Genomic DNA, 20,647 nt, shown 5'->3' on the forward strand with positions numbered 1-20,647 from the left:
CAGAAGCATAAGGGGCTAAATGATTAGTTGTAAGTAGCATGTTGTGCCAGTGACACAGGCTCTTGGCTACCAAAGTTACTAATGGTTTATTTGGTTTTGATAATATTAGAAAAAAAAATTAAAATGCTTGAATGATGAAACAAAGTTTTTACCTTGTTTCCTCCACTTAGGATATTTCTTCAGCAGAATCCCTGGGTGCTTGCAAGAAAAATCTTACAAGTAATCACTGTTTTATTGAAAGTGACATTAAAATCCTTCAATTAATAAACATGACATTAGATCCTAGGGTCTTCCATTTTCCTTGCATTATTCTTATTTTCTCTAATGATCAGGTGGATTCTTCTGAGCTCCATCTAGGCCCGCCACAATGTGCAGATTTCATTAAAGGACTCCAGCTGTGTTCTGGGCATTAGCCACGTGCTCAATCTATGGGAAACTGAAGAGAGGGAGCACGGCCAGAAATCTCAGTAATAGGGGCGTTAGAGAACTGACAAGGACAAGGGCCTTTTAATATTTGTACCAAACACACTGTGTTCGGAGTAAGGCTTATCTCTTCATCAGGGTCTACGTGTGCCATAGAGCCTTCTGTTGACCCATCCACAGTGGGAGATGGATTCTAGTGCCTGAGACACGCTTAGAGAGAGGAGATTTGGTTTTCCAATCTCCCTGTACCTTATTAATCTTTCATTTACACTGGGATTAGATGAGATTCCATTAGCCAAATCCACTGAAAAGATTCGTTCATTTTAATATTTATGCACCCTGTCTAGTCCTTAAAGTGGATTCTTTTTGTGTGTGTGCTTAATTGGATCACTGGGTTTCTTATTAACATTTTTCTTTTTAGAGATGAAGTTGATGAATAAAATTAGTGACACCGGCTCAGCTCATCTATTAAATATAACTTGTAATGACTACCTTATGCACTACAGGATAAAATGAACAAATGTGACAGAGATACAATGAGTTTAGAATCACATAGTAAGTGTTGAATCATTAAGAGAAAAACAAAGCAAAACTGTAATTGACTGTGAATGTATAAACACAGGAGGTGGGAAAGGATGATATTTAATGGCATTAAAAGGTAACTTTAAAATCCTCACTTCTTAAGGTGTGAGAATCATGCGTTACTTAGAATTTCTGAGACTAAAATGAAAACTTGTCCAACTCAAAGGGTCTCGAAATGTAGCCTAAAGTATTAACTTGATATCATGAAATACTATTTTTAAATTACCTTACCTCTCAACTTCGAAGACATTTTGTTTTGGCTTTTTGTTGACACCGTTCATCATGAATATTGCTTTTTACATAGTGCATTGAATGTGTTGTGTTTATAGTTGTACTTGAGCAAGATTTCTAACCCTGGGTGGTGGTGTCATTTCGGGCTGGGTAGTTCTTTGTGGTGGGGTTATCTTGTGTGTGGTAGGAAATTAGCAGCCTCCCTGGCCTCTCCCTACTGCCTGCTAGTAGCCTCCCACATGTCACAACAATCAAAATGTCTCTAAGCGTAGCTGAATATTCCTTGGGGAGGAGTATCACTCTGGATTGAGAAATACTGTGCTACAGAGGCATAGTTGTTTTTGTAATTTGTTCCGCATTTGAAATTGTAGATAATCAGAGCTCCACATATAATGAAAGCTTAGAAATCAATTGCTCAGAAACTATAAATTTTAGAATCTAACACAATGGAATGCTGTCTTTACAGCTCTCACTGTATTTTTTTGTCAAATTGAATACCTTTTCTGGGTTTTTCTTTTTTTTTTTTTTTTGTCATTTAAAAAGAAAATAATATTAGTATCTCACTCAAGGTGTCATTTTAAAAGTTAAATGACATGGTGCATAGAAAATGGTTAACACACCTGTCACGCAGTAAAGGCTTAATAAATATTACTCACTTGGCAGTAGTTTATTTTTTTTTTAATTTTTTTTTCAACATTTATTTATTTTTGGGACAGAGAGAGACAGAGCATGAACGGGCGAGGGGCAGAGAGAGAGGGAGACACAGAATCGGAAACAGGCTCCAGGCTCTGAGCCATCAGCCCAGAGCCCGACGCGGGGCTCGAACTCACAGACTGCGAGATTGTGACCTGGCCGAAGTCGGACTCTTAACCGACTGCGCCACCCAGGCGCCCCTAACTTGGCAGTAGTTTAAATAAAAATGCCAATTTTATCTAAATGCCAGGCTATAATAGATCAGTTTTATTAAATGGAAATAGTATATTAAACATTTTGGCCAATTCTCTAGTTTTACTTGTTTAACTGTAACATATCAAGCACTATTAAAAATAATTTTAGTATCTAGTTTGTTTCACTGCTTTCATATCTACAGGTCTTATCAAAGACTTGTCAGAACTATCGTGGGTTATATAAAACACATTTTTGCTACAGACTTATCAAAATTATTTTATATTTGGAATAAATCATAACTGTTATGTTTTTATTTGATAGCTTCTCTCTGCTTCATTTGGAAGATGTGGTTGACATTTATGGGCATTGTAAATAACCTTAAGGTTTTCCAATAGTCACATAGTGCTTTCCAAGCACAGTGAGGCCCTGAACCCTGAGTAAATCAAGAAAATGTACTCAAATTGAAAAGGGAGCAATAGTGCAACACTTTGTGGGTTGAAATTGGCAGAGGAAAATGGCATTCAGAACTTGTCAATGACTCTGTAATCAATGTCATAAGTAAGATGTAGATTTACCTCGTGTATCTTGGAAGAATTAGCAGGAAATGTAAGGTACTTCTTTGTGCTGTTAGAAATTAGAGTTTTCTTTGTTCCGCCGAGAAGCCAGATTGAACAATAGGATATTCTACAAGAGAGAATTGCTGAACCCCAAGGCCATGTTTTGAAAACTAAGTATAAGAAGAACAGAGATGTGTATTCTCGGCGTTCTGATTCAATTAGCAGGAAATTCTGTCTTACCTTTCAGAGTAGAGGCCCCTGAGTCAAGGTTTGCTTTTCCAGCATTCACTGCTTCTAACAGCTTAGCCTTGCACATTATAAAAGACTTATTTTTTGCAACATCTAATATTCTAAAAGATAAAAAATCTTCATTTCTGAAAAGCAGACTTAGAATGAGGACTGATTTTACTCTTCAAGCAGCCATAAGACACTTAGTTAAGTTCCTTGGAAGGAGGATGAAGTTAGGTTTGGCTAAGAAATATTGGGAGTTCTTTTAAAAAGATAATTTGTTATGAAATTCTTTTTTTTTAATATTTTTTTTCAACGTTTTTTATTTATTTTTGGGACAGAGAGAGACAGAGCATGAACAGGGGAGGGGCAGAGAGAGGGAGACACAGATTCGGAAACAGGCTCCAGGCTCCGAGCCATCAGCCCAGAGCCCGACGCGGGGCTCGAACTCACGGACCGTGAGATCGTGACCTGGCTGAAGTCGGACGCTTAACCGACTGCGCCACCCAGGCGCCCCATGAAATTCTTATATGAAACATTTTTTTTTTTTTTGGCTGCCAATTCATGTCTGTATTTCTGCAATTAAAATAAAAGTCTTTGCATTTTTATTTCTTGCCCTGGACATTCAAATAAAGATTATGACCTACAGAAAAGTAATTGCTTGTAAACATCTTTGTAATATATAGTCACAAACCGAAACTGAAAGTCTGTTGAATTTTAGTGAGTCAGAATACCAGTTACTTTTTGAGTATTGAGTCTTTATGAGAATGAACAGTACACTTTCATATTCTTATTAAACAGTATTACTTGCTGAAAATAATATTCTGAAGAATTTGGACTCATTTTTTTCTTCATCCTGGAAGGTTTAGATTTTGATAATGTGAAATGAAAAATCGAATAGTAACTTTTAAGTTGTTGATTGCACTAGGCTTTCTACCCAGTGGTAGCCAGAAGAATTATTTAAAAACATCTTCCTAAATAACATCTACTTATAAATTTAAAGAAGAGAAAGAAAAAAAATTGTGTATGTAATTATAATGGAAGTAGCAGGGAGAAGATAAAAGATTCAGGAGATGACATAAACTTGTTTTAGCATGGCCAATATCCCGCATTAGTTTCATTCTATCATCTGCAGATTACCCAGTTATTTTAGTATTGTTTATCCTGAATTATGCCAATAGTGCAGAAATGGAGAGATGTTAGACACCTTAGTAATTCTGGAGAAGCTGTTGAATTTTACAAGTTTAAGCAGATAACTAAGAAACCAAAATAAGATATGTTTCTTAGTCAAATGTAATACTGTGAATCAGAAAAATATAGCCAAATAACCAAGAAAGATCTAAAATAGCATTCATACTTTTTTGTTTGCTTTGATGGTTTACATATTTTTTTTTTTTTTTTACATTTTAACGTGTTCAATATAGTTAAAACAATTAATTCCTAGTGCAACAGTTGATTTACTTTGTGATTTTGGTGTTTTGAGGCATTTGAACAGTATAATTGAACGAGTGTCTCTCTAACGTTTTCTGATTAAAGACTAGAGATCCATACTCTCTCCATAGTATAAAAATCCCTTGAAGTAGAACTGTTGGATTAAAGACCAAGTGAATTTTGATAGAAGCTATAGCCAAACTCTTAATCTAAAGAGGTTGCACTAAGTTTTCAATCCCATGACAGATTCTTTGAATTTTGATTTCTTGCTGTGGTCGTTCAAGTAAAGTTAATGAGTAATAGAATAATGATTGCACTCAAAAATCTTTATAAATGTACAAGGGCAAATGGAAGCATCTGTATCTTTAACTGGTATAAAACCTTGCACATGTGATGGGTATACAGTACCATTTCTGTCATATGAATGAAATTTAAAATCAGTTCAAACACCTATTATACAGAGTTTTGCTGTACTTAGCTTATTTGCACATGCACAAGTTTTGAGAAAAATATTTAGAAATCTGCCTCAGTAATATCTTACCTGAAAAAGAATTTTCAGGTATAGAAACAAATCTTAAGACCTATACCTATACCGTAATAAGAATATTTCAGAGCTTGACTTTTCCTGTAAATACATAGAAGTGTAATTCACAATCAGCATATCAAAGCCTGGTAGTTAGTAGTTGTTGTCAAATAAAACTAAGAAAAAAATTAGCAGCCTTAAAAACAAATAAAACTTTATTAAAAATAATAATTAGATATCACGTGCTTAATGGGAATTAAAGAGTCAAGGAAATTGAAGAGATAAGTTAGAATAGATTGGCAATTAATGAAGTGTATCTGGATCATAAATAAACATGATTATTTGTTCCGTAGAATATTACTGTAAAACTCATGAATGTTTAAAGAAAAGTACAATGTTCCTCTTTTTCTGTGCTGTTTTGTATATAACTATAAATATTCATGAGTAGTGAGTATTAGTTCAGGTTATCTATGTGAATATAAATTTTTATATAACAGGCCACTTAATGTTCATTGGATCATGCTTTTGCATATGAATTCACCAGTATCTCACATGCACTATGGATCAGACCCAGCTCATGAATATTCACACACACAACTGATCTTTCTGCAAGTAATCACATCCATAAAGATGGAAATCTTGTTAGTTCTCAATAATGAGAAATGCATTAGGATGCTGGTACCAGAACAATTTCACAATACCCTTGTTTTCATTTTTTTTTTTTGTAAATGATAAACTTTAAAATATAAACACAGATGCTGTGCATCTTTCTAAATAGAAGCTTTTTTTTTTTTTTCTTTTACCTTTACAAAATACCAGGCATGATTTAACCGTGACTGCATTTGCTTCCTTTTTTGCTGTGGTCACAGGGAAGAATAAGAGTTAAGCATTATCTCCAGTCCTTATCCCAAACTCATTTCCATTGTTTAGGCTTGGCCATAGATTCTCAAGTGCACGGTGGTGCAATCTCCTGATCTGCTAGGGCCGTGGTACATATTTTTCACATAAAGGAGGGGGAGGGGGATATGAGATGATGTGTGTCATCTTTTTCTGTAAAGGGAACGTAATATTCAAAGCTAATTACATGTTTAATATGTTAGACATGAGATACTATGATCATGGAGGCCCATAATTATAAATTATATGCTAAATCTCACATTATAATTATCTTTCATTATATGAGTGGCATATGTCTTAAAAAATTTTTTTTAATCTTTATTTACTTTTGAGAGAGAGAGAGATAGCGTGTGAGCAGGGGAGGAGCAGAGAGAGAGTGAGACACAGAATCCGAAGCAGGCTCCAGGCTCTGAGCTGTCAGCACAGAGCCCAATGCGGGACTCAAACTCATGAACCATGAGATCATGACCTGAGCCGAAGTCGGATGCTTAACCGACTGAGCCACCCAGGGACCCCAAATGGCAGATGTTTTTAACACCTATCCAAGATCAGTCCGTAGTTATAAGTAAGAATCAAGATCTATGGCCTGGCCCTTATTAGCAACATCCTCTGATATTTAATTGAAGTAACCAGAAAAAAAGAACTATTGTTCATAAAGGTAGTAGTAAAGCATCCGGTACTCCCTATTTCTAACACTGATGTATTGTCAAGTCCCTGAATGAATGTTTTTCTTTGTCAGAATCTATATGTTTGTTGCTATGGTATAAATACAGTTAATAAACTATGCTAAATGACCAACATCTTTTCTTTCCAATTTTAGTAACAGATCAGATTATGTTCGTTTATTATGGAGATTCATCAAGAATTGAGGGGAGGGTGGCGATCAAACTGTGCCCTTATGTGTTGTGTAGATTTCTTCAGAGCTGCTTCGAGGGGAGGAATGCCTCCCACCCCTTCTCTTCCAGGAGAGCTGCTCTGGCCTGCTTTATACATCACAGTGGTTCTCAACAGGGAGCAGTTTTGTTTGTATTCTGTTCTGACAGTGTCTGGAAGCCTGCTGCTTATCACCACTGGGGGTGTGGGCTGGGTGATACTGGCATCTACTGGGTAGAGGTCATAGGTGCTGCTAAACACCGGGCAAAGCACAGAATAGCTCCAACAGAATTCTTCCAACAAAGAATTACCAAGCCCCAATTGTCAATATGGCCTCCGTCATACAAAAATCTGTTGCAGGAAATCATTCCATGTCTAAACTTGTTGGTAGCCACTGGATTAGAGTACTTTTAGAGGTAAAGTGATGAAAATATGTAGCATTATTTTGCAAGTAAGTGAAGACAGACTCAATTATTATAGATACGACTTTTTCTTTTTGTTTCTCTTAGCAACAATCGTGCTAAATGAACTCAACTGGACAAGTGCCTTAGATGAAGTTTTCAAAAAAAATCGAGAAGAAGATCCTTCGTTGTTGTGGCAGGTGTTTGGTAGTGCCACGGGCCTGGCCCGATATTATCCAGGTAAGTGCTCAATGACTCAGGAGACATCAAATAAAATTGTAAGCACCAGACTTAATATTTCTTGAGAACACTCTGTTACCTTTTCCAGTATTGTAAGAAAAAGATACCACCCTACTTTTATAAGGAAAGAGTGTTCTTCCTTGCATGGCTCTGTATCTACCCAAACCACCCTAAACCACAACCCCTTAGGAAGAGCTGGAGTGGTTGGTACCCGGCCTCAGGCCAGGCTGCAGTGACACCGTGAGCAGGGTCTGTGGACCTGGAACAAGAGGTTATCATGAATCCTGTAATAATTCTGGTATTCGGGTCCATCCCTCAGCATGGGCAGGGTGTTGAATTACATGAGAGGATGGAATAGAATTTTTAGAAACTAATGAAATATTTCTTTCCAGATTTCAAGTCTGTGTTTTGTTTTCTTTTGTTTAGTGTTTCATTTGTTTTTGAGAGAGAGAGAGTGTGTGTGGGTGTGAGAGCACGAACAGGGAGAGGGGCAGAGAGACGGGGAGACAGAGGATCCAAAGCGGGCTCTGTGCTGACAGGCTGACAGCAGCAAGCCCAGTGTGGGGCTCGAACTCACAAACCATGAAATCGTGACCTGAGCTGAAGTTGGACGCTCAAACCATTGAGCCACCCAGGCACCCCTCAAGTTTGTGTTTTTATATGAGAAGTGTTGATGCTTTGCTATAATAAGTGAGTATGGATTTGTTAAAATGAGTATGACAGGAAAGAAAATGAAATTTCAAAGAAAATAGAACTACTCGAAGTGTCAAGTTGGATTACTTTTGAAGGTATCTTAGTGATGACATATATTCAATGAAGATCAATATAGTTTACACATTAAAATGAATAAACTTTTTTTAATATCCTTTATTCTTATAAAGGCCGGTGAGGAGAAATAAACCTTTAACAAAAAGGAAAAGTTGATGACTAGTATAGATCTTGGGAACCTATTGAAAAGACTTTAAATGAAATGTCTGTTGGTATTTTTAACTTTGCTGTTTAGAACAAGCTGAGAAGCACAAAATGCATTGTCTATCTCAACGTCATGGCCTCTCGTGGAATACATACTAGATAATTTGGCTTCAAACAATTGCAGTCTATAGAGGACTTCTTCTTGAGACTTGAGTTTTCTAAATATCTTTAACAAATAGAATTATTCATAATAAAAGTTACCACAGTGAGAATGGTGTGAAATAGAAATTAGCTAATCTCTAGCTTTGTGTGGCAATAACAACGGATAAAAGTATGTGGGCATCTTCAGACTGAATAGCGCTCAAATTATGTGGTAGACGTAGAACTTCTGCACGAATGAAAATGGCAGATGGTAAGCTCGGTGATAGTTATTTCTTTTGTAGAAACCCAATGGACAAGGAGAGTCCTTGTTCTTTTTTCAAAGTTGAAAATCATGAGTTAATAAAATGATATTAATATCTATGTAGTATTACCCCACAGGTTGTTAGAATAGTAGAATTGTCTTGTTGCAGAAATGTTCAGTGTAATACAACCCTTCCTAATGCTCTTGAGTTAATTACTCATACATTGAATATCATGCATCAGTAGATTGGAAATTTTAGTATGTAAGATCATAAAAATAAAGCAGCACTACTCATAAGCATACTAAGCCTGGTATAATAAACCTCAAAGTTATAACAGTTCTTACAAAACATTTTAAGTATTATTTTGAAATACAGTAGTGAGACACCTGATGACCTATTCAGTAATACATAAAAATAAGAATACATTTATCGTATAGCTTTTAAAATGTATTGCCTCATTACAAAATTCCATATATGAGCAACAGAGAGAAAGGTGGGAAAAGAGAGAAAATGAGCGTAATAATGGAAAACCAAGAACGCGGTACCAGAGGAAAATTGATGATACTGAGAAGGAAAAAAGAGACAAAGTTTCTAAGACAAATAGGAAAGGGAACTGGCCAGGGGTGGGTGGGGGAGAGAATGCACAAGAAAGGAGAGAGAAAACCTAGGATCCAGAGGAGGAAGAGGGAAAAATATGTTGTGTTATGAGCACTTTTCAAAGATGGCTCTTTTTGTAGTAGTGGCTAACCTTTAACTTTACTAACTGTCTTCTACATTCTTTCATTTTATTATTTTTTTCAAGTTTAAAAAAGTTTTTTAAAGATTTATTTTTTGAGAGGGCGAGAGACAGAGTGTGAGCGGGCAAGGGGCGGAGAGAAAGGGAGACGCAGAATCTGAAGCAGGCTCCAGGCTCTGAGCTGTCAGCACAGAGCCTGACACAAGGCTTGAACTCACAGACTGGGAGATCATGACCTGAGGCAAAGTCAGTCACTCAACCCACTGAGCCACCTAGGCACCTCTACATTCTTTCATTTTAAATGTAATCCAGGATAACAGCTTTAATTTTTTCTTACCCCTATTCAAACATTTTTAAATGTGTTGACATCTGTTTGCTTTACCTTGGAAAATATTTTTGAATATTTAGTTGAATCCTTGTGATTTCCCCCCATAATAATAGTTGTGGAAGCAATCCCCAGATCTATTGCAGCACTTAGTTTCAAGCAAAGTTTGCCAGACAAGTTGGTTCACTCAGTGACTGATGGATTGAATTCATTTACCTGTTAGAGGAGGTTATTTTTTTTTTTATTTTTTAATGTTTATTTATTTTTTTTTTTAATTTTTTTTTTCAAACGTTTATTTATTTTTGGGACAGAGAGAGACAGAGCATGAACGGGGGAGGGGCAGAGAGAGAGGGAGACACAGAATCGGAAACAGGCTCCAGGCTCTGAGCCATCAGCCCAGAGCCCGACGCGGGGCTCGAACTCACGTACCGCGAGATCGTGACCTGGCTGAAGTCGGACGCTTAACCGACTGCGCCACCCAGGCGCCCCTAATGTTTATTTTTGAGAGAGAGAGGGAGAGAGAACATGAGTGGGGTAGGAGCAAAAAGGGAGACACAGAATCCGAAACAGGCTCCAGGCTCTGAGGGGTCAGCACAGAGCCCGACGTGGGGCCCAAACTCACAAACCATGAGATCATGACCTGAGCCAAAGCCGGATGCTCAACCGGCTAAGCTACCCAGGCGCCCCGTTAGAGGAGGTTATTTAAAATCGCTTTGTTGCCTACTATGAAATACACTTGACCTAACTGAAACTTTTGTGACTCTGTTCCTAAGTTCTTTTTATTTTCTTTTTTATTATCTGTTGGCATACAAAAAGCCATACGCACACAATGGGTACATCTTGATGAGTCTGGAGATAAGTATACACCTCTGATATCGTCACTGTAATCAATATTATAAACCTATCCATCATCTCCAGAAGTTCCCCCCCTTATTTATTATTACAGTTTTTGTGATAAGAGGGTTAGCAAATTTTTAAGTGTATAACACAGTATTTTTACCTATAGTTGTTATGCTGTACAGGAGATCTCTGGGATTTATTCATTTTAAATAACTGAAACTTTTAATACCTCCCCTGTGCCACTTGCCCCAGCCCCTGGCAACCACCATTCTGCTCTCCTTCTACAGCTTTACTCTTTTCGATTCCTCATGTAGGAGTATCATCTAGTATTGGTCTTTCTGTGTCTGCCTCATTTCACTTAGTTTAATGTCCTCCAGGTTCATATGTGTTGTCACAACCGGCAGAATTCCTCCTTTTCTTTGTTTAAAGCCTGAATGACGTTTTTTAAATATTAATTGTATAATAGAACCAAGTCTGTGTTATCAAGCACATTAAGACACTATTTTTTTTTTTCAATTTTTTTTTTCAACGTTTATTTATTTTTGGGACAGAGAGAGACAGAGCATGAACGGGCGAGGGGCAGAGAGAGAGGGAGACACAGAATCGGAAACAGGCTCCAGGCTCCGAGCCATCCGCCCAGAGCCCGACGCGGGGCTCGAACTCACGGACCGCGAGATCGTGACCTGGCTGAAGCCGGACGCTTAACCGACTGCGCCACCCGGGCGCCCCAAGACACTATTTTTTAAAAATGTTTATTTATTTATTTTGAGAGAGAGAGAGCATGTGCGTACGCACGTCCACAAGCCTGTGTGAGTTGGGACGGGGCGGGGGGACAGAAAGACAATCCAGGCTGTCAACAGAGCCTGATACGGGACTCAAGAGATCATGACGTGAGCCAAAATCAAGACTCAAAAGCTTAACTCACTGAGCCACCCAGGTGCCCCAAGATAATATTATAACTTAAAAGCAACCTAACATATTTCGGTTGATGCTGACATGTTTTCAACACATTTAACGCTTTTTTCTGAGTGTAAAGACTATTTCTAAGTGAAGCGATTTTAAAAATTTCTTATGAAACCATCCTTTTTTTCTCTGATTTTAGCTCTTACCATTTTGAAACAGGCCTGGGTAATATAGAGTGGCTCATCCTGATGAGTGTCTGTTAAAGTAAAGGTCAAAATAGCCTTTTATATTGTTCATTATCTTACTATGAAAGGAAATAGAATATATGTTACTTTTACTTAATTGGATTTTTATATAACAAGACTTGTACCTCAGACTTAGATCTCCCTAGTAGCTGTGAGATACTGATTGGATCTTCTAAATGTTCTCAACCTGTATCATCAAATCTGAAAAATATGAACACCAACTCCTCATTTTATTCCCTGAAGGTTGTTGTCAATGAGATAATAAACTGTAAAGTACTTTGGAAGTACAAAACAGTAGGCATTTTCATGAGACTGAATATCAGTTAGAATAATTTGCCTAAATTCATTTTTCTCTTCATGTGAGAAATTGAAGGACATGATTGAGATTACAGTGAGTTGGCAAGGAAGGTGAAATAGAAATATGGAAGGCGTTCTAAACAAATGACTAAGCAAAAGTATCTCGCAGTAACCTCACATGGTGGTATTGGTCTGAAAATGAAGGTTTAGCCTATGACCTTAGTTAAGTCACTTCTCAGTAGGGGTTCCAGGTAAAATAAAAATTGCCCAGTTAATTCTGAATTTCGTATAAACAACAAAGAATTTTTTAGTATAGGTGTGCAGTATTTGGGAAGTATTTACACTAGAAACGTATCTGATCTTTATTGAAACTCAGATGTAACTGAGTGTCCTATATTTTTTTTTTAACTAAATCCATCAACCCTCTGTCTCGGGCTTCGAGTCTCTACACCGGTAAGATGAAAAAATCAGCTTCCACGCTATGTTGCAGAATTGTGAGGATCAAACAAGATCTATTTCATATGTATATATTTAGCTCTTTTTCAAATGTTTATTTACCTTGGGGGGGGGGGAGAGAGAGAGAGAGAGAGAGAGAGAGAGAGAGAGAAAGAGAAAGAGAGAGCAATTGCAAGCAGGGGAGGGGCAGAGAGAGAGGGACACACAGAATCCCAAGCAGGGTCCAGGCTCCAAGCTGTCAGCAAGGAGCCAGACGCGGGGTCCAAACTCACAAGCTGTGAGGTCATGACCTGAGCCAAAGTCGGACGCTTAACTGACTGAGCCACCTAGGCACCCTTTCCTATATTAATCTAAGTGTAGAAATTTTATATTTGTAAAAAAATGTGTCAACTATCTTTTTTTACAAAATTTTGCCACAATTATTGGAAATAATGTGTTATTATAATAGTAATTGAAAATAAAGCAATTATTGAAAATAATTCAGATACTAGGACCCTCTGATTCACAATAGAGTCTAAAAAAATTCTCTTGTTCAGTATTGAGATGTAATTTAGAGCAGAGCTACTTGGTGTGAGAGGGTTAAGCAAGTATATTCTACCAATATAGCCAGGGGATAACACTTCTATCACTTGATGTGGTGATCACCTTTGCAAAACACCCACAGACTTCAGCAAAAAGGCAGGAGCACAATAAAGTATAGATTGTAGAATTGTTAAAAGAGGAAAATAATTAAGTATGCTTTTTAGCAAATTGCCTACATATAGGAGAAAGTCAGTGATGGTCAGCTAGTCTCATTAGTCCTACTTATCAGGTTATTTAAATGACATGGAAAAACTACTGGCTCCAAATAAGGAACTTTCTAGAGCTGACATAATATAAAGGCACCTCTGTAGTTCTGAAAAGTAGTTTGGTTAGTAATTAGTGGAGGGTTGAACTCGGACATCTGTCCTTGAACTGAATATCCATAAATTCTGTTTTCTAATTTGGTTGATGTGTAAGGAAATAAACTGTAACAATAATTCTGTGTATCTTTTTTCTTCTCTTCCTTCTCCTACTCTCACTCCTCCACCCTCTCCCTTCCTCCTCTTTCATGTCTCCAACTTAGAAGGTAGATAAGCTGTGTAATCATATGAGGAGCACTATACTAGGTGAATCTCACTCCCTCACTCAATTTGTGTGAAAAGTGCCATCAGCCTCATTGTGTACTTTTTGGCTAAGTCATGTTACGTCTCTGAGCCTATTTCTTCACCAGTTACTTGGGATGGTTGAAGGAGATTTCCAGTGCAGACACTAACATTATCTCCTTATCTGTTGAGGCCTTTGGCATTTGCTAAGTCCACAGTCTTTGTTCTGTGGGGTAAAAAGAGTGACTTGACCTAGTCGTACAACTAGCTTCTTGGTATAGCTGAAGCCACCCATGTCTAGTGACATCTTCACTGAGTATGTGCTCACTGGCAAATCAGCTTAATTCATGAGTGCTTTCCGTTAAAAGTTCTTAATTGATTTGGATAAATTAACTTTAAAGCTAATAAACTGCTTTCAAGAGCTATCAACATTGTGAATTTTTACCCATCATAAAAACGTATGTACAAATTATTCATTTACCTGTTAGTATCTCCTGAAATTGTTCTACTTCCTGATGTAAGTGGGATTGTAATTAGGAGTTAGTGGCTCACTGAAATGCCAATGGAGGCAATACTTACTCTTTTTTTTTTTTTAAAGATAATTCGTTTTATTTGCAAAAAAAAAAAAAAAAAAAAAAAAAAAGACAGAGAGAGAGAGAGAGATAAACTAAAAATCTACTCATTTGGGGGCGCCTGAGTGGCTCAGTCAGTCGGGCATCTGACTTTGGCTCAGGTCATGATTTTGCAGTTCACAAGTTCGAGCCCCACATCCTGCTCTGTGCTGACAGCTCAGAGCCTGGAACCTGCTTCAGATTCTGTCTCTCCCTCTCTCTCTGCTCTTCCCCCCACTCATGCTCTCTCTGTCTCTCTCTCAGAAATAAATGAATGTTAAACTTTTTTTTAAAAATCTACTCATTTTCATATGACATTTTCTTAATGCCTTATTAAACACATGTTCTTTCTCTTCCCTCCATCATTTGTTCACAGCAAAACCATGGCATTACAGTAATGGGACCTATTGTAGGTTCAGTGCGTGTTAAATACACCTCTGGGAGAAGACTCTTTGTTGTTGTATCTGCGTAGATTTTTGCCAGAATGCAATGCAAAAGAACTTGTGTATGAAGTATATGGATGGTCAGTTGTCCCTGCGTTGCTTACTACTTTGAGAAAAATAGCTCAAAAATATTTTAAGCATCAAATAGCAGCTGACAGTGTAGTCCAAAGAATACTTGTTTTCTTTTTGGTTAATTATGAAGGTGGCATTTGATAGGTTTCTGGCCAATTTGAGGAAAATGGGATAGTATTGGAGCCTTGACATTTATAGTATTTATAGAAGTCCTGCTTTCCATGAGCAATTATCTTTTTCAAAATTCCTATTTTTTTTTTTTTTTTACTTTTTTACTTTGATATTTGTGAATGGATGTAGGGTTTAACTAAATGTATTATGTTTGCTGATGACTATACAAACAAACTTTAAATGTTTATTTATTTTTGACAGAGAGAGCACACCGGCATGTGCACAAGTGGGGGGCGGGGCAGAGAGAGAGGGAGACACAGAATCTGAAGGAGACCCAGGCTGATGGCTCAGAGCCTGATGAGGGACTGGAGCCCATGAACCAGGAGAACATGACCTGAACTAAGTCGGATGCTTAACCGACTGAGCTACCCAGGCACTTCTGTATAAACAAATTTTAAATGAAGTGACTACACTATTTTTTTTTTCATGCTAATAGTTATTAAAATCCAGTGTATGAGGAATATAACCAACTACAAAGAAAATTTGATTTTACACTATGGAAGTTTTTTTTTTTACTTAAGTCAGAGAGTATCAATCAGTTGTATAGATGGGGGCTGATAGGGAAGCTTCACAAATAAGGGGTCCACATTCCTGTTTTAATTCTCTGTCCTCGGAATACGCCCTCAGCCTCAGGCCCACCAGTGTTAATTGTGCTCTTTTTTAAGGGACAATGTTTAATGTTTTCTTTCTTCCTTTTTCTCTTTCTTTCTTTCTTTCTTTTTTTTTGTTTTTGGTTTTTTAAGAGAGAGAGACAGAGAATCGCCCAAGCAGGCTCCACACTGTCAGCACAGAGGTCCCATGCAGGGCTCAAACTCACATACTGTGTGATCATGACCTGAGACAAAATCAAGAGCTGGACACTTAACTGACTGAGCCACCCAGGTGCCCCCTCCCTCTTTTTAGTTGTACTTGCTGGACTTTACATAGAACCTTTCCCCTTGTGGGACGTTGGCCAGAATTTAGTGGTCTCATGGATACACTTACCTTCAAGATGGTCATTAGGCAGCTAAAAAGCAGAAGCTGTACAAGGTAAGAAAGGAAAAGGTACTGGGGACAAAAACATTTCTGATGCGGTTACTCTTTGCAAATGTGTGTTTTAAAAGACTGAGTCATTTCTGATCTGTAGGAAGTTTTAATTCAACTAGGAAGTCAAAATTTATACATCTTGAAATTTCGATTACAATACAAATCATTAAATGATTAAATGCCAAATAAATTAGAGCAGCTGTAACAATAGATTGCCTGTAGGAGTTCGGAAAAAGACAAGGTAATTATTGACTAGAGTTATGGACTAGGTTTGGTTTATGAACTACGGACTGAAAAATCAAGTTGAAGAAGACAAGGCAAAGGCTAATTAGAAGGAAAAAAGACACAAAGTGAAAAACAAGGAAATGAACAAGTGTTGTCAGAGGCTAGCAAGCCTAGTTAATCTAATAGTTTGTCACAGAAGAAGAATGATATTAAATCAAAAGGTTTATTAATGGCAAATTATGTGGCCCTGAATGTCAGAATAGTTTGTCTGGGATTTAATGTGTAGGAAAATAGCAGAGACATTGTGAGCAGTGGAATACTATAGGTAAAGCAGTGTTTATTCTGATTGAAAGGAGAAACACTTAGTTTTTTTGTGGTGAGAACATTGAAGATGCAGTTTCTTAGTGACTTCCAAGTATATAATATTATTATCTATAATCACCATTCTGTACATTAGATCCCCAGAATTTCTTCATCTTCTTATTGGAAATTTGACCCTTTGATCAACATCTCCCCATTTTTCCTGCCACTCCCCCCTCCCAAGCCTCTGGCAATTCTCTCTGTGAGCTTGGCTTCTTCACATATAAATGAGATCATATAGTATTTGTCTTTCTTTGTATGAATTTTTTCACTTAGCATAACACCATCATACAAGTGTATCAAATTACCACATTGTTGTCTCTGAATTACATGTCAATAAAAAAGAATAAATGAGTTTAGTGGTGAACATAAGGTGTAAGTTGACTATAATTTTTAGTTTGAGTGGAGGTGAGAACATTGGCACAGGGTGCTGAAATAAAATACCACAAGTATTTTTATTTGGGGAGTATAGTGGTAAGTTTGATTTAGAACAGTAAAATACAGGTGTGCACACACACACACTAATATTGTGAAATTCTTCGGGCACCTAGGTGGCTTAGTCTTTTAAGGGTCCAACTCTTGATTTCAGCTCAGGTCATGATCTCAGTTTCATGAGATCGAGGCCTGTGTCCTTGCTGACAGCTAACAGCTCAGAGCCTGCTTTGGATTCTCTCTCTCTCTCTCTCTCTCTCTCTCTCTCTCTCTCTCTCTCCTCCCCTGCTCATGCTCCCTGCTCTCTCTCAAAATGAATAAAAATAAACTTAAAAAAAATACTATTTTGAAATTCTCAAATGACCCTCATTTATAGAGATGATTCAGTAGCCTTATTTTTGTTGCCTTTTGTACAACCTCATCTCGTAACTAAAACTGTCTTATTTTTCACAGATATGGGTTGTTATACTTTTTCGCTTTGTAATCACCTATGGATCCAGTCATGCTTAAATTCATTAAGTGATTTGTTTTATTGTTGACAGGAATGAGTGGTTAAATAGGATGCTAATATGAAAATGGAGACTGATTGGATATGGACAACACTACATATGAAATGTGTGAATAAGTATTGCTAAAAAGCTTCAGTTCTTTTTAACTTCTAAAAGATCTCTCTCATTCTGTTCCTTTTTCTTTTAAATTTCTATACCTTATGCCTTCCATTTTCATACACATAGAAACATTTTTGCTATGTAATTCATTTTATGTTCACTCTATTTTATTGAGAAAAATTAACATATTTTCAAAACTTCACATACTTTTTTAAGCACTTCTCTTAGGTGTACCAAAAAAAAAAAAAAAAGAACTTAAAATACATCACCAACATTAAGATTTATTGATTTACATAAACAGGCAACTTGTTCTTGTAGAATCGCGATTTATTTTTTTATTTTATAAATACATCAATATTACCCAATTGGATTTGTTAAGCTTACAAAATGGGAAACTTTTTCTCCATCCAAGTTCACATTTTTCTGTATGTAGTACATATCTGAAATCATTTTCCAGTAAATCCTGATGTTTTTCTCGATAGAACTTACTGTTTTCGAGCGAATTGCTGAGCTATAGCTAATAACTACTGTTGGGACAGCTAAATGATTAAGTCTGTGTACCATTTACTTTCTTGAATATTCCACTTCCACCTCTTGATTGGTCCTTGCTCTCTGCTGCTCCTGCTGCATAAATAGTCCTTTATGTTAAATGAAAATGTTTTATGTAGGTTACCTGGCATCTGTAGAATTACCAGCAAAAATCACTTTGTAATAAGTGCTTTTATTTTAAAACTACAGTGACTTATCCTTGGCTATAATACATTGTATCTGTATGTGAGCTACTGCTGGCTGTCTCTAAGTGAGAGAAATGTCCTGGGCATATTACCGTGGTGACATCAAAGGCACACTCAAGCCAAAATAGTGATACCATCTGAACGTCAAGTCTCATTGCTCAGAAACTAAATTAAAATCCTAAACTGTTTCATTAATGAGTCAATACAGTCAAGTATGGGTTGGAAGGGGAAAATGTGGTGAGAACAAGCAAGAGTCCTGTTTCTGAAGAAACAAGGTATCCTGAGAATTCACATACTAACAACAGTGGATTTTGCTCTGGAGGACCTCACAGGTGAGAGAGAAAGTTATAAACGTTAAATTAAAATGCATTGCAAAGAGATGGCTGATAAATTTTTCAACAAGTTATCTGGATCATTCAAAGACGCTAACCCAATCTCCGTCTCCAGTTTTACTTACTACGCAGTTGAGTCTTGATCATGCTCTGTTAGGTTGCCCTTTTTTCTCCTTTTGTGTGTTTAATTTTTATTTTAGTTTCTACAGTCTACCTCTTCATTCTCTTTGGGCTTTGATGCTAGAACTTCATCTCTGGTCATGTGCGTCTTATCAATCATTTAAAACAGAATATAAGCACCACCTTTCGCATGAAGGCTTTCCCAAAAGCCATCTTTCTTTACTTTGTTCTCTCAGAGAACTTGGTTTTTGTCTATATTATTAAAGCCATTAAATTTTATCTTACTTTGGAATTTATTTTGCATATGTTTTAAAACGTATTGCGGTGCCAGTAATAGAGATGGCTGTGTGGGTAGGTGTATACTCCCCACATCATCTAACACAGAGCCTTGTGTATCATGAATAGTATTTGTGATATTAAGCTGGATAAACAGGTTGAGAAGACAGGTACTAGGACTGAAAAACAAGTGTCAGAATAGAACTTAAGAGACTTTAGTTTCTAAATAAAATGAAACAAAGGCAAAAGACAGATGGAAAGTGCCAAGAAGCATAGTGTTGCAATTATCCAGGCCCCTGCCTGTATACCTTTCTCACCCTACTCTCTTAACCTAAGCCAGTGTTCTATAAAGAGTTTCTGGGGTGACCTCAGGTAGTCGGTTTTTAGATTCCCAGGAAATTTTATTGACAGCAGCCTGCATCATTGGGGAGGGAGTAGGATGGGGAAATGGTATGACATTTCGAGCTGTAGTCCTAGGGTTAGTGCTAGGAATGTGTTTATAAGCAGTTAAAATCTAAGCACATCTTAAAATAATCTATTTTATTTTTTAAAAGAGATTGTCCGTTTTTCTTCTTCTTTTTTTTTTTTTTTATTAGTGAGAGCAGGGAGAGGTGCAGAGAGAGAGAGAGAGAGAGAGAGAGAGAGAGAGAGAGAAAATATCTCAAGTAGGCTCCACGCTGAGCTCAATCCCATGACCCTTGGGATCATGATCTGAACTGAAATCACAAGTTAAACACTCAACCAACTGAGCCACCCAGGCACCTCTATATAATCTATTTTAAAAATCCCTCTATAATAAGCACGTCCAGGGACTCAGTGATACTGTTTTTCTGATATCCACAATGGATTGCTTATTACATGCCAACTCAATTCTAAGTGTTGGTGTGTGTATATCATTGAATCTTAACTCTAACCCTTGGAAGTGGGAAATAGGAATTATTATTCTCATTTTATTGACAACAGGTTAAGTACTTTAGCCAGTGAAAAATCAAGGTAGACTAGCTGCAAAACTCATTTGTGAAGTTCTACATTAGGCTGTTTCCAATCAGCCAAGGCTATTGTAAAGAGAAGAGAAGAGGATGAACTCTTCCTCTGAGTGTTGACCCAATTAGAGTGATTACTTTCTAGTCTTACTTTCTGCCTGTCCTTCCCCATGGTGGCTCTTTGCCATAAAGCTTCAGTCATTCAGCATTTGAAAACTTCATCTGGGCATGACCACTGACTGGGGACCAGTCACTTTTCCAAAACATGCGTACCCCAAAATACAGCATTAATAGATGAATGATAAAACCAAAATTAAGTGGATTCTAGTAATATAAATATTATAAAGCTATAAGCAGTGTCCCCAAAGGCAAAATGATGCTCTCCTATGAAGATAGAGGAATGTAAGAAAAAACAGTGCAAGTTTCAAACACTCTATGAAGCTTTTACTTCCCATATGTTCTCCGGGCTTTAAAACTTGACTCAGGTCTGGGGCACCTGGGTGGCTCATTCAGTTCACAGTCTGCACTGTCAGCACGGAGGATGCTTGGGAATCAATCAATACCTCTCTCTCTCTCTCCCTATCTCTCTACATAAATAAATCAATAAATACTCTTAAAAATAAAACAAAAACTTGACTCAGGTCTGTGTAACCAGGAAAAGTTCTAACCAGTCACATGATTGATTCAGTTACTTAAACAATGGCTAACATGACAGAGATTATACATATTTGTCTCAGG

General features: G+C 37.2%; 1 protein-coding gene across 9 annotated transcripts in view; it reads left to right on the forward strand.

The window, feature by feature from the left end:
• Positions 1 to 20,647, forward strand: part of CACNA2D1 (calcium voltage-gated channel auxiliary subunit alpha2delta 1) — a 495,580-nt gene that overhangs the window by 347,947 nt on the left and 126,986 nt on the right. For all 9 annotated transcript variants that reach the window (XM_040472796.1, XM_040472797.1, XM_040472798.1 and 6 more), the window contains one exon: positions 7,143 to 7,274. In XM_040472796.1, the coding sequence (XP_040328730.1) occupies positions 7,143 to 7,274 (132 nt within the window). The remainder of the gene's footprint in view (positions 1 to 7,142; positions 7,275 to 20,647) is intronic.

This window comes from Herpailurus yagouaroundi, unplaced genomic scaffold, assembly GCF_014898765.1.
Source record: "Herpailurus yagouaroundi ecotype Mexico unplaced genomic scaffold, PumYag 100, whole genome shotgun sequence".
NCBI lineage: Eukaryota > Metazoa > Chordata > Mammalia > Carnivora > Felidae > Herpailurus > Herpailurus yagouaroundi.